Genomic DNA, 14,848 nt, shown 5'->3' with positions numbered 1-14,848 from the left:
CTAGGCACTGGGGGACGCATTTTGCGGAGTCCTTGTTCTCAAGGTTCACACGCACGTAAAGAGCTCCCTGAGACAGTGTGAGCAGCACTGCCCCGGCAGGTGAACACTGCCAGGGGAGCGCTTCATATGGCCACCCCAATTTCTCTGCCTTCCCCCCTCCCCGCGCGCACGGGCCTCTGGGTTGGGTCCCTTCTCCTTCTCTCTCGTTGGTTCCCGTTTTTCTTCTTTCCTCCCTCCTGCCCCCGCCTCAGCCGCTCCGCCTTGGGCCATTTCCCACGCTGCATCCCAGCCCCCTCGCGGGCCCAGCTTTCTCCCATGGATCTGTCTCCCCCCGCGGTCCCGGGTTCCACTCGAGGGTCTGAGTTCCTCTCCGAGACCAGGGCACCTGTCCTCTTAAGGAGTGGAGTGGAGTGGATTGTCCCGCCCGCTCGGGCCTCGGGCACGCCAAACCTGCCAGGGTTCGCCTGTCACTAGAAGCTAACAAGGGGCCACTCCCAGGAGAGGGGGTGCGGGGCGACAGGCCGGAGACGGGGAGAGGTGCCGAGGGCAAGGGAGGGGACCCGCGGTGGCGGTGGGCCGGGAGGAAAAGGAAAGCAGGCGGGCAGAGCCTCTGCCTTCGGAAGGTCTCCTGCACGCCGCGGCCGCCTAGTCTCGGGCTGACCCAAGGTTAAGGGGAAATCAGGGGGCGGGACAGAGTCACCGGAGGCAGCTCCGCGCTCCTCCCCAATATCCCCTTCAGTTGAGCTGGGAGCCTTCAGCCCCAAGCCCCTCCTCTGAGACTCCCCGGCGGTCCAGGCACTACGAGGGAGTGAGTCGTCTGAGTCTCCGTTCACACGCTGAGCGTCTAGGGCTCGGTGGGGAGAGGAGGCGTGGGGTCCGTTTGTATGAAGTACCCAACGGTGGTGAGCTCGGAAATGACAGCCCACAGCACCCGCCGCGTGGAAACCCCAGGGCAGAAGGGACGTCTCGTCTCAGACCGCTGGCCTCGGACTCCGCAGGTCACAGCTCAGCTGCTGGGCCCGCAGTGCGGCTCCCCCCAACCGCCTCCTTTCTAAGCTCCACCGTGGGGCGGCAGGTGCCGCAACTCGCCCCCGCCCCAGCAGCACTCCCGGGCCGGGATGGGGGAGGTGAGGGGAGGTGTGGTGGAGCAGCGAGACTCCAGCGGCGGGCGCTCCCCTCCAAGCACCCAGAGATCTCGGTGAGGAGGAGGAGGGGGTCCAGGGGGCGGGGATGAGGGAGAGGATGACCGCAGGGCTCAGCCGCCGAGTTGTGCGCGGCGGGGGCGAAGGGCGGGGGCTCCCTTCCAGCCTCCGGGGTCTGGGGACTCAGGGATGTAAGGCGAGAGCAGGGGGGTGTGTGACAATTCAGCAGAGGTCGGGACGTACCACGGAGCCCAGTGGCGAGGGGGGGGGCAGAGGACGTGGTCACCGAGGGGAGCCCCCGCCCCCCTTCGCAAAGGCCTACAACTGAGGCTGCAGGGAGAGCCGGAACTAGGCTCGCGGGAGAGGGAAGCGGCGCGTTAAATCCGCCCCCTTCCCGCACCCCACTTCCGAGGGGGTGGGCGATAGAGGAGAGGTTGGAGCCGCGGTGAGGGGGCCCCTCCCTTGCACCTCCCCCCACCGGACTTGGTCGCGCCCGAAGTGTAACACTTTCTCTTTGTCGGAGGAGCTCAACGGTTTCCTGTAGCTCGTGCTGAAGCTCCCGTTGCGGAGGCGCCGGTGGCAGCCCTGGCGGAGGCAGGAGCGATGGCAGCGACCGATATAGCTCGCCAGGCGGTGAGTGCGGGGCGTGGGTGCCAGCGCCGGGGCCGGGGGCCTCGGAAGGGCCGAGGGGACCTGGCCGCCGCCACCTCCACCGCGAGGAGGGCAGTGGGCAGCGTCCAGGAGCCAAGGCGCGGGGTCAGCGACTCAGTCCCCTAGCCTCCCGTCCCCCAGAACCGTGGTGGCTGGCGTGCGGGTGGGGGGCCTGGTCCGGGTTGCGGGTCAGCGACTGAACTTGCATTGCCCAAGAGCTGCAGTCGGCGCCGCCGCCTCCCTGGCTGCAGCTGCGGCCCCGCCGCTGGGGCGTTGCCGAATGAATGGCCGCACTGGCCGCCAAGCCCTCCGGGTCCCGGCACGCTGGCCTCGCTCCCTCCGGCTGCCGGGCCGCGCCCCTGCGCCCCGCAGCCCGCCGGGACCCGGGCCTCCTCAACCAGAGGGGCTCGGGGCTGGGGTGAGCCTGGGGCAGGAGGCGGCGAGTGGTGAGGGGGGCGGGGAGGTGACTGGCTGGGGTAGGGTTTCTCCATATGCATTACATATGTGACTGCGTCTGTGTGTGTATCACTGTGTGCGTATGAGTGCACGCGCGCGCGCTCCTGCCTCCCCGGGCGGGCGGCGGTGCCCGGCTTGTCTGTGACCCTAGATGAGTCCGCCAGTTTCTTGGAGTGTGCTCGCCTCTCTGGTGCTTGTCCCTGTGTCCGGACGCTTCTCTCGCCGTCTGCTTGTGCTGTGTGCCTCTGGGTCCCATTTGTGCGTTTTGTGGGGTGCAGTCCGCTGGCCTGTAGGTGGTTGGCTGCGTACTTTGGCGTGTTTCTGAGCACCTGACCAGGGTTTTGCGGGCCTCTGGGCAGGGGGATCTGTCTCCGGTGCGTGTTCAGTGTAACTGGCTTGTGTGCCAAAACCTGTGGAGCTGGCTTCTTGTTATGGGGACTGAGGAAAATCAGTGCGACGCTTGCAAAAGCGGTGCCCTCTCTCTCTTTTTGTTGGCAGCCGACTCTGGAAAAAAAAAAATCTTCATTTAACGAACTGAAGTTTTCCAGACTGGGATGTGCAGAGAAATTATACTGAAGTGACCCGGGGCTCCATGTTTGTTTTTTTAGACCAGAAGTTTCGTTGCCAAGGGAGGGGATGATTCCATTTGAGGGAACAACCTAGCCTTTCTATTCATCCATGGGTATCTGGGATTTTAAGAAACCCACAATTACCAGCACCCTGAGGTGAGGAAGGAGAGTGAAGTAGAGGAAGGTCAGATCCCATGACACTACACACACACACACACACACACACACACCCTAAACCTTGTGGCTTACTTATTTAAGGAAATACTCCATGCAATGCAATTTCAGTGCAAAAAATATACATAGCCTCTAGGTATTTGGTGTAATTGAAACTGATTTGTTTTCAAAATCTGAATCCAGAATCTGATAGCATTTCCTCTCCAGGAAATGGATACATTTATTCCATCCTCTTGTTCTTGTTTGGAAGGGCAAGGTGATTTCTTTGGAACCTCCCCCACCCCCCTGAAAGACCCCAGCATGGAGCTCCTTATGCAGTCATGATATGGAAGGACCAGCAGAAGATGGGAGGCAGTGCTCTGTGATAATGGAATTTGAGAGAATTCTCTTCTCCCCAAGATTGGCACTGTAATATGTATTGCTTTAGTGTTTTGAGGGTTCCCAGAGTACCTTTCTGCTCCTCCATTATCTGCATTTTAGAGATGGCATGCCTTAAGTAGAGGACTTAGTCTCCTGGATTACACTTGCTCCATCCTTAGTGACCAAGAAGGACACTAGTGATTTTTCTTGTCAGCTAATTAATTTGCATCGACCTGCCCATACTCTCTCACCAGTCCCCCTAACCTGAATTAAGATTGCAGGGCCGATGTAGCAAAGGGGAACATTCCAGAAGGTTGTGTTTCACCTCCGGCAACCCAGAGATCCCCTTTGTTCTGCAAATGGAGGTGGGGGCGATTTAGGGCCACTTGGTTTGCTTTGGTTGTTTCCAGTTTGCTCTGGCGGGCCTTGCCCTACTGTATGATGAAGAACATAATTGTATGCCAGATTCTGAAGCTGAAAGAGCAGCCCGAGCACTTGAGACCTTGTTATGGTGATAAATGGGTTTCTGGGAAAACTGACGTCACTCTCCATGCCCCCCTCCCCCAGCCAGTGAAGCCCTTGTTTATGTGTCATTTGTCTCTCTGCCTGCCTTTGTGTCTGCAAGAAGTTGTAATTCACCGGGGGAAGATGGAATTAACTCGGGAGGCCTTTGGACGTCTGGCTGCTGATTGTTTCTTCCTGGGAACGAGTATCCAGGATTTGGGAAAAGAAGACTGGAGACTAAACCTAAGTGTGCCTGGCTTAGGAGTTCTTTTTAATGAGCTCTGAGACATGGTGCCCTGCAAATAGTGCTCTGGTGTGTGTGTGAGGGATGGGCTGTCCTTTCCAGAGTCAGCTGAGGGTCACTGGCTTGTAAGGTAACATTATTAGTGACAAAAACAGACCTTAGAGTTGCTGGATAGGATCCTTATTTGGGCATACATGCAACTTGGAAGTTCAGCTTTTGTGTACATAATACAATCCCATCCCATCTGAATGAACACCACAAAGATTCTGTAGGACAAAACTGTTTCTTCATCATGTCCACAAGTGTTTATTTGATTAACTGCTAAGTGTCCAGCACTACGGCTGGCTCCGGTCAACTATACCAGAAAAAAGTAGTAGACACAGTTCTTGGCTTTTACGCTTATTGCAGTCTAGTTGGAGAGGCAAATTGTGGACACGGTGAAATAATTAGAGAACTATAGAAGATTCTTGGGATGTTTCCATCCCCAACCCCTGCCTGTGAGGTGGCTTGGGCTGCTGTTAATATATACTCTGAGAGGTTCCATGACTTGTCCAAGGTAACTTGGCAAGGCACGGTGCAGCCAGGTAATGGTCTTTCTCCCTAAAGAAAGAGCTTGCAGGGCCTAACGCTGCCCTAGCTGTGCTGGTCCTGGGGCAACTGTCCCGGGGCAGCTATCCCAAGGCAACCGCCTATAGGTGGCTGCACTCTGGTCTTGCTATCAAATGACACTTAACCTTGATTCCCATTGAAGTGCCCTGCCTCAGCCATCTCCCCACCTCGCACTAAAAGTCATATGGTGCCCCAAGCAGGGAGAGGAAAACCCCAATATCCACACATACCTCTACTGTGAATACAGCACTGAAGAAAATTTGCATGGCCCCAAATATTAAAAATTCTTGAATCTAGGTCGTGGGTATATGAATGATCATTGTACTATTTTCCAACTTTTCTGTGTGTTTGAGACTTTTCAAAATTAAAAGTTGGAGGGAAATTACAATGTCCGCCCTCCTCCCCACAAATGCACATGGCCCCTGCCCTCAGGGAGTTTACAGTCTAGTAGTGGAGGCAGACACAAATAATTATAATTATCTTTGTGATGTGCTGCAGAGGAGTGCTACTGCCCGCTAGGATAATTCATTACAAGGGGACCTGATCCAGCAGTGGACAGGGGCGGTGGGTGACAGGAAAGGCTTGCTGAGGGTTTTAACTAGGAAAAGGGTAGGTGTGAAGATGGGTGAGATCTCACTTCTGCTCCCAGGCTGGGTACATTTCATTTGTTAATTCACACACTTTTATTTTCATTCATTCCTTCAACATGTGTTTATTGGGCACCGACTCTGCCAGGCCCTGTGCCAGGTGCTGGGGATATAGTGGTGGCCACGGCACACACGACAGCCCTCTCAGAGCTTCCCCGTGAGAGGCCGGTATAAGCCCCATTTCCTCTTCATATCCTAAAACCTGGAAATGTGAGTGTTCGCGGCATTCTTATTACAAAACTGCATTACAGCCGAGCGATTTGTCTGTATAGTATAATGAGATTTTGATCTGCAGTCATGTGCACAGCATTTACTTTGTAGAGTCTCTGCTGTAAATTTTCTATTAATTGCTGGCTTTGTTACCTAGTATGGCCCCTCCCTTTTTGTGCTGTAAGGGAGCGAACCCGTTGCATTAGCCTTAGCAAAACTAATTAGAAAGATAAGTCCCCTGGATAAAGGTATTCCAGAACTAAATAGGACTGATTTCTGGACTTGCATGGGTTTCTGGATTATCGGAGCCTTGGTTTTGTATTATCGTGCGCAATTGAGGAGCGCTTTCAGTTGCATTTATGTTAAAACCACATTCCAGAAAGAAAGAGACAGAGAAAAGAAAAGAAAGAAAAAGAATACCGTAGATAAGTGTAACATGTCTCTTTCAACGATCTCAAAACGCTTCCATCTGTATGATTTCATTTTCCCCAGCAGCTTCCTGGATGAGTATTACTGTTCTTTTCATTTTATGGGTTCAGGAAGACCAAATGACTTAGTCCGAAGTGTTACTGCTGGTCAGTGGATGAAGCAATGAAACACCTTCCAGATGACACAGATTCGTTGGTTTTTTTTTTCAGATTCGTTTTTATATTAAAAAAACTCTGGCCTTTTCATCATGTTTCCAAGAAATAAAAATCCTGCCATGTCCCCTCTTCCCCCTCTTTTCACTGCGACCCCCCCACCCCCACCTCAGTATACTCATGGAGGTTGAGAAGAGTATACTTGGGTGCTTTGAAGACTCTGATGTTAAAAAAGATTCTCAGCTTAAACCCCAGATAGCACAGTCATGGCTATGTGGGCTTTCTTCCTTCCTTCCTCCCCTCCCTCCCCTCCCCTCCCTCCCCTCCCTCCCTCCCTTCCTTGCCCTCCCTTCCCTCCCCTCCCTCCTCCTCCCTCCCTTCCTTCCTTTCCTTCCTTCCTTCCTTCCTTCCTTCCCCTCCTCTCCCTCTCCTCCCCTCCCTCCCTCCCTCCCTTCCTTTCCTTCCTTCCTTCCTTCCTTCCTTCCTTCGTCCCTCCCCTCCTCTCCCTCTCCTCCCCTCCCCTCCCTCCCTCCCTCCCTTCCTTTCTTCCTTCCTTTCTTTCTTTCTTTCCCATACTTTAAATAAAAATCTTGGAGCCACCAGCCACGTAATGATGGATTATTTTAAGTAACAACTGGAGGAGGCGCGCAGAATAAATTTGAAACACAGACCCTTCCTCCTCGGTGTGGCAGGAGGAGGCTTCTGCTGCCTGCACAGGGGAAGGACCACATGCTCGGGAGGGGGAGATAACGTTCCCGCTTCTGCAGTGTCTTCTCATTAGAGGCAGCCATCTGCTGAATTATGCAGCACGCTCTCCGCTGGCCCTGCAGTGGGGTCATCCCTTCCACTCACTTAAAGGTGACTGGGCGAAAGATTCACGGGCCTTCTCGGGGACAGGACCCAGGGCTCAGGTTTCTCCTGCCAGGGCCCTCTCGGGAGCAGAGCTCTGCGCTTTCACGGCCCTGATGAGGTGTGAGGTCGTGTTCAGTTTCCTTTCGCAGCAGAGGCCCCCAGCTCTGAGCACTGGCGCTGAGGCAGGAACTGGGTTTTTTCAGATCCCCTTTAAATGAGACCAGATGGAGGCAGAGGCAAATTCAGGCTCCCCAGAGGACAGCTGGGCGTTCATCCAGAGGCCTGTGAGTAAACCTTTTTTTTTTTTCTCTTTTTAACAGATTGGAGATAACAATGACCAGAACACCTAGGAAACTCTAAATGGCCTGATTTGAAGGGAATCTGTCAGGCCTTTGTGGGAAAGTTGACCCACCCTGGGCAAGGGTCACCCCTGGCTGAGGTGGAGCTATTTCACCTAGAATCTGGCTGGCTGGGTTCGGTAACCCTGGGGCTCTTGAGCAGAGGCCAGGCTGAGGCTCAGGCTTGAGTCAGCAGTGAAGGAAATAGGAGCTAGAGGTGGGAGAGAAGATGCAGAAGAGGGGCACCAGCGTCTCCTGGCCTCCACCGCCTCAGTTGCCTTGTGTGGGCCAGAGGCGCCTTGGTGAGCCCACGGGCTTCTGGGTCATTTTCCATGACCCTTCTCCTCCCGACTGGCATCAGCCACAAGCCCAATGTCCCAGAATTCTAGCAGCAGAAAGAAATCTATGCGCCACTTGAGTCAGCTTTTCCATTTGAGAGCGGCGGTCTGCTTGACAGGGCCCTGGGTCCCAGCACCACTCTCTGCCACTAAATCACTCTGTGACTCGGGACAAGTCACTTCCTGCCTCTGAGTCTCTGTTTCCCTTTTTGTCAAATGCGCGGGTTGGATTAGGTGATCCGTAAGGGTGTTTCCAGCTCTGACATGGTACACTTCTTGTGTTTCCTCCAGCCTGATTTCTTTTAGGTCCTTGCCTGCTTCTGCTTCTGCTTCCAAACGAGGTGGCGGAATTTAACTCCACCCCTTCCCTGCTTTGACTCCTTGAGCTGGGTGGGGAGACGGCTGTAGAGAAAGCAAGTCTGTGCTTTTAGCTCAGCAGGGTCTCTGGAACTGGAATAGAAACAAACAACCCTTCGCATATTGTCTGTCCGGCCGTGTAGGTGTATATAGCTATTGACTTCCTATAAAGGTACGTGACAGCTGAATTTTTGTCTGTTGAATCCCCTTTTACATGCACTAGGAGAGCTGGCTATCTAATAGAATCCTGCTGTGAATCCTATAGAATGAAAAGCCACTCTGGAATTGATCCGGTGTATTAAAATCCAGAGTTCCATCTATTGGATTTGCCAAAACTGGGCCTTCTCCCTGTATGGTGAGGATGGTTTCCTTTGTGCTTCGTCAGGATCCCCTAAGCTGCTCCCCCACTGAAAGGTACTGGGGCCCCTAAGGGGTGCTGCTAGCTTTGGCAGGTTTTATTTCTCCTCCGAAAGGCCCCCAGATTTCTCTCTCCCAGTTCAGGGCATCGCTACTACTGTCAGTTTCCTCTCAGCTCAGCTTAATTGGAGCCAGGGAAATCGTGACGTTTGATGTGTTAGGCATACTGGAGTTGTTGTTGTTTTAACCTCTGGGAACTTAGCAGTGCTCTTGTGGTTCTTATGGCTGATAATATGGGATAATAAGTGGCATTCACTCCCTTGGTAACACCGGAGGTAACAGATAGGGCTATCATCCACCTGATTGTTTCAGCAAGACTTTTTGCTGCATGTTTCAGGGTATGTGATTTGACTTTGACTTCTGGTTCACATGAATCTTTATAAGAATAAGGCATACTGTATAATAATGTTATATTGCATATAAATATGTTATAATAAGAAGAATAATAAGGTTTTATTGTGTTATTGGGAAAATAAATGTTTTATATACAATAAAACTGCCAGAAAGCTGAATACTTCACCAAATTTTCTGGTTATCTGTACATAAAGCAACTTTTTGGCTGTAACTAAAGATTTTGCTAAAATATCTGAGGCCACTTTCCTGCCTAGGAAAGTATCATCATAGAATCTTAAAAAAATAATATTTTAATTCTGATTATAAAAGTAAAATATGGGGCTTCCCTGGTGGCGCAGTGGTTGAGAGTCCGCCTGCCGATGCAGGGGACACGGGTTCGTGCCCCGGTCCGGGAAGATCCCACATGCCGCGGAGCGGCTGGGCCCGTGAGCCATGGCCGCTAAGCCTGCGCGTCCGGAGCCTGTGCTCCGCAATGGGAGAGGCCACAATAGTGAGAGGCCCGCGTACCACAAAAAAAAAAAAAAAGGTAAAATATGCCTACTGTAGAAAATTTGGAACAGAAAAGCAGCAGCTCCTACAGCCCCTCCAAGCCAAAAGCAACCATTCTCACCATTTTGGTATATAGTCTTCCAAGTTTTTAAAAATGCATGCATACTTTTTTTCCTCATGATTGGGATGATCTTGTATACACAGTTTTTTATCTAACAGTATTTGGTGATCCTTTTCCTATGCCATTAAATATTCTTAGAATATGTTTTTATCAGCTGTTTAATATTCCATCATGCATCATTGAACTATTCATTGAGTTTGAGCGTCCTGAAGATTTGCAGGGTCTCTCAGAGATTGATAGTCAGAGCTGGGGAGGGAAATAGAGGAAGGGAAGGTGTGAGAGATCGGGCCCACCAGTAAGTGACACATGGGGCTGCCGGAGATAATCCTATTTCAGTGTTTCTGTCCTTTCCTAGCATCTTTGTGCCAAGGCCAGAGGAGAAAGTTAAGGACAAGCCTGGTCTTTGGCCATGAGTTCCAAACTTTTTGTTTTGATCTTGTCCTTCAGAATGACAGCTACTAACTTGGCCACCCCGGTTTTAAACGGAGGCCAGAAATTCTCCGTCGACACAGATGCGCCCTCGGTTTCCGGAGGCTTCCTACATGGCTTGCGTCCTATGCCACAAAGGTTGGAAGGGGGGAGGGGGGCAGGGGTTGCCCACTTGGGTGCTTATGGGACCCTTTATTTTCAGAATCACAGCAAGGGGAAAACGATGCACAGCTGGAACTGCCCTCACTCGTACTTCATAACACGAACCTCCGACTATTCAATTAAAACGCGCAATCGGTGTGTCCTCGGGGGAGGAGGCGGAAGAGAAAGCGTTGTTTCTGCCTGTGATATGAAATGTGGTATATAACGTATTTCAAGACCGCAGGTGACTGCAGATGAGGAGAAAACAGGAAACGTAATTGGGGAGGGGAGTGGGGCCTCTCCCAGTTCTCAGGAGCACGCTTTCATTTTTGCCTGCCTTTTAGCTCCTCTCAGACGCTGCAGCCTAATTACCCCTGCTGCAAAGCTGAACCAGAACTCGCTTTTCGTGTATTAAAAATGGTTTTTAAATTACACAGGTAATGTGTGAATACATTCATGCTGTAAAAGAATCAAACAATGCAGAAGCACACTGACTACCCCCGAGGAAGCCCCTAGTTCCAGTCCCCTCCCCTGAGGTACCCTGAGTTCTAGGTGTGGTGGGTGCCTTTTTAGTCCCCTTTCTCTCACATACATTTAAGTGCAAATACACGCAGAGGTTTTTTTTGCATATATGGCCTCATACTGTGCTTATTGTTCTGCAGTTTCTTTTTTTCTATATTATAATATGTCTTGGAGATATTCCGATCAGTACTGCATTCTTTTTTTAAATTATTAGACCTACTGCATTCTTTTTTTAAATTATTATTGGAGTATAGTTGATTTATAATGTTGCGTTAGATTCAGGTGTACAGCGAATGAATCAGTTATACATACACTTATATCCACTCTCTTTTAGATTCTTTTCCTATATAGGCCATTACAGAGTATTGAGTAGAGTTCCCTGTGCTATACAGCAGGGCTTTATTAGTTAACTATTTTATATATAGTAGTGTGTATATGTCCATCCCAGTCTCCCAATATATCCCTCCCCGCCCTTACCCCCTGGTAACCATTAGTTTGTTTTCTACCTCTGTGACTCTGTTTCTAGATCTACTGCATTCTTCTTGATGGCTGAGGAATATTCCAGAATATGCACGTACCATAATTTAGTTAACTGGTTTTTCTGTCACAACATATGAAACACCCGAATGAACTTTTTGGCCAACCTAATATTTTTCCCCATTGTCGGACATTTAGGTTTTTTTTTCTAGGTTTTCAGTATTATAAATAATTCTGTAATGAGTTTCCTTGTACTGTACGTGGACCTTTGTACAGGCATGTGAGTCTCTGTAGAGCAGATCCCGAGGGGAGGTTGCAGGTCACGGGAGGTGGGCCATTTAACATTTTGGTGGCTGTGACCTTTCTAGCCTCTCAGTTCAAAGCGTCAAACGTGGCACCACCTGCTACTCAAGATGATAACTTAAGGTTTTAGTGTCAGACGTCCTGGGCCAAGTTGCCAGTTCCATCTCCTTTTGTGCACTTTGTAATCCAGGGAACATTCAATTGACTGCAATCAAAGCAGTCAGGACCTCAATTAATCAGGCCACGTTAAGGAGAAAGAGGAAAGAGATAAGCTATCGGAGGTTTAGAGAGGGAAGAGGGAAGAAATTTCCAGGGGCTGTCCAGGGGTCAGTGTCCATTCAGCCCAGTGTCCTGTCGTTTTCACCATTACGTATTTACCTCTGAACAATGAGGACTGATGTTCATAACGGTGACCTTGACATCTTCTAAGATTCATCAAAGCAGAAGTGAATGGTGCTCGCTAGGCAGGATTTCCTAAAGCAGGAACTGCATATACAAATTCATTTTCGAAGCTTTCTCAACTACAAGGATTGAGACATACAGTTTGCTGCTTAAATCTTGATTAGCAAGAAAGACGCATTACCCAGATTCCATGTTCCCTAGTCCCCAAACCTTCCAGTTAACTTAGGTGTATTGGACACCGGGTAAAAAGATACAGAAGAAAAAAGGATTCTAAAAGTTACCAGTGGACTTTACCAAATCCAGACCAATGGTCGTTTCTCTGTAATTCTTCCTGACTTCAATCTTGGCCTCTGGTGATAGAAAACTATTGGGTCATCTCTTACTTTTCTGATCATCCCCCCACCCCTTGGAAGAATTCTCTTCATCTTCCCATTCCTTACTTGTGGGCATTGCTTATATTCAGTCCTTAATTCTTTTCTCCCTGTACTGTCTCTTGAAGAACACATCCAGTTTCATACCTCTCACTGCTAAATTTATATCTCAGTCCTGAATTCTCCCTGAGCCTACAATCCCATATTGCTAAGTACTTAGTGGGTAGATGTGTCACCATAAAATCAAAACTATCTTGTTTTCTTTAGTATAGAAAATGCTTTTACAAATCCAGAAGAGAAAGACAAGCACCCATTTTAAGAAAATGGACAAAGACGTGAATAGTTAACTCGCATATACATAGACACAACACACATATGTAGTTGAACAATAAAAAAAGTTCACTCTCACCAATAAAATGCAAATGAAATTACATGATGCCATTTTGCAGTGATTCAATTCACAATGGTTAAAAAGCCTCAAACTCAGTGCTGGTCTAAGTATGTGTAAACAGACACTCTCGCATACTGGCGTTAGAAATAGACATTTGTAATATTCTCTGTTGAACGATTTCTCAGTGTGTACCAAAGTCTTTCCAATGTGTGTGGCCTTGCACCCAGCAGGCTTTAATTCTAGGAATTTAGCTTAAGGAAATAATCAGAGACTATGCAAACCTGTAAGAACAAGAATTATTACTTATAATGTTGAAAACTTGGAAACACGCTAAATGTCTAGTAGTGGAAGACATTTCACTGGTTGAGAAAATGTGGTAAATTTCCACAATGGAATTCTATGTGGCCAAAAAAGTAATGTTTTAGAAGTATACTTAATTACTCAAGAGAACATCCATACTATATTAAGTGTCCGGTTATTAAGCCAGGTGATGAAAAGGAATATACAGGATTATCCCTATTTTGTAAACAAAAAAAAAAAAAGAAAAAAAGTATTATATATAGACTGTAGGGAAATACATGTAAATACTAATAGTGACTGTCTCTGGAGAGTGATATTATGGGTGATTTTTATTTTCTTCTTTATAATTTTCCATATGTTTTAAAATTTCTACAGCGGACATGGATTACTCTTATAAAAAACCTGATAAGTGTAATTTTAAAATAATGGCTATTTAAAACTAGAATCTTCGACTTTTCCGCTAATGCACCCTCTCCTGGCTTCCCTCTTTCTGCCCTTGGTGCCATCGATCCAAGCTCCCAGGCGCAGGACCTTGCAGCCTTACAGCTTTGATTGCTCCCGCACTCTGCCCAGTCATTCACCGAGTCTCATCCTTTCTTTAGGACGGCTCTCAAATTTGTTCCTCCCTCCTGAGTCCCAAGTCAGATCAGTTCACTTCAAGCAGCATTTATCGTCACAGTGCCTGGCTGTCACTCTGCCAGTTCAGCGTTATTGGAGTCCTCTCCTAATATGTCTTCCTGCCCCTTCTCCCGCTCTCCTCCCATCCATCAAGCGCCCTGCAGCTGGAATGATCTTTTGAAAAGACTACTTGTGTCATGGCCCTTCCTGCTCAAAACACTCAAAATGCCCCTTTTAAACCCCATTGCCTAGGGAATAAAGGCCATACTCTTCTTCTGCTATTTAGGGCTCTCACAGCACTGGGCTAGGTGGGAGATAACTGTGGGCACGTGGGAGGTGCTTGGGTGAGACTTGACAATGAAATAAATCTTTAAGAATAAGATGTGGAGTTCTCCCCGCTGCCCTTCACTGTCTTCAGTTTGAAAATTCCCTTTCCTCATCTTTTGGCACTTGGACCAGACGCCCTGGAGCACTTGAAGTTTCATGGTGCTGAATTTGGACACAGGAAGAGGCAGCCGGGGGTGATGATATATGGCTCAGGAAACCTCAACTCTGAGTCCCTCCCAATTTCCGATGCCTGCTGAGTAGGAGACTCCATCGAGAAAGCATATTGGCTCTTAGGTTTCTGTCTCCCCTACAGTCTTGAGGACCAAGAATGAACAGTGGGAAACTTACATCTTTTTTTAAAAAAAAATAATTAGTTAATTAATTTTTGGCTGTGTTGGGTCTTTGTTGCTGCGCGCGGGCTTTCTCTAGTTGCGGTGAGCGGGGGCTACTCTTCCTTGCGGTGTGCGGGCTTCTCATTGCGGTGGCTTCTCGTTGCGGAGCATGGGCTCTAGGTGCGCGGGCTTCAGTAGTTGTGGCATGCAGGCTCAATAGTTGTGGCTCGCAGGCTCTAGAGTGCAGGCTCAGTAGTTGTGGCACACGGGCTTAGCTGCTCCGTGGCATGTGGGATCTTCCCAGACCAGGGATCGAACCCGTGTCCCCTGCATTGGCAGGCGGATTCTTAACCACTGCGCCACCAGGGAAGCCCCTTACATCTTTTTTTGATTGCTTTGATAAAAAGATGGCGAAAAGGGTGAGGGAAAGCAAAAGGGGGTGAATGTAGCCCTGAGTGATGCAGGCCACTCATAAAACCCAGCTGTCTTCGGGTACCCCTCTGGGGCCCAGAATATACCACCCAGGACTGAATGATGGCATATGGTTGTCTGTTGAGACTACTCCACTGGAGGGTGTGGGGTGAGATATGTGAGGGTAGCAGTCTTGCCAGATGGCAGTCACGGGCATGAGGGATCTTTAGTTGTGGCATGTGTGTGGGATCTAGTTCCCTGACAAGGGATCAAACCTGGGCCCCCTGCATTGGGAGCGAGGAGTCTTACCCACTGGACCACCAGGGAAGTCCCAAGAAGAGAAATTGCTTTTTGAAGTCCCTTTGTCGTATTTACTGAACACTTATACATATTCCAGGCATTGTACTAAGC

The 14,848-nt window shown here is 49.5% G+C and overlaps 1 protein-coding gene across 14 annotated transcripts in view; it reads left to right on the top strand.

Moving 5' to 3' along the window:
* Positions 1-1,184: 1,184 nt before the first annotated feature.
* Positions 1,185-14,848, top strand: part of SEPTIN6 (septin 6) — a 67,112-nt gene continuing 53,448 nt past the window's right edge. For 7 of the 14 annotated variants that reach the window (XM_079911539.1, XM_079911537.1, XM_079911540.1 and 4 more), the window contains exon 1: positions 2,033-2,211. In XM_079911539.1, the coding sequence (XP_079767665.1) occupies positions 2,074-2,211 (138 nt within the window). In that variant the 5' untranslated portion in view covers positions 2,033-2,073. Of the gene's footprint in view, positions 1,199-1,553; positions 1,776-2,032; positions 2,212-7,207; positions 7,284-14,848 lie in introns of those variants that run through there. The other 7 variants (XM_079911535.1, XM_079911538.1, XM_079911536.1 and 4 more) reach the window with 6 other exon arrangements.

Source organism: Stenella coeruleoalba (assembly GCF_951394435.1).
Source record: "Stenella coeruleoalba genome assembly, chromosome: X".
Classification (NCBI taxonomy): domain Eukaryota; kingdom Metazoa; phylum Chordata; class Mammalia; order Artiodactyla; family Delphinidae; genus Stenella; species Stenella coeruleoalba.
Note: the sequence above shows the minus strand (reverse complement) of the source record. Positions and strands in the feature narration are given on the sequence as shown.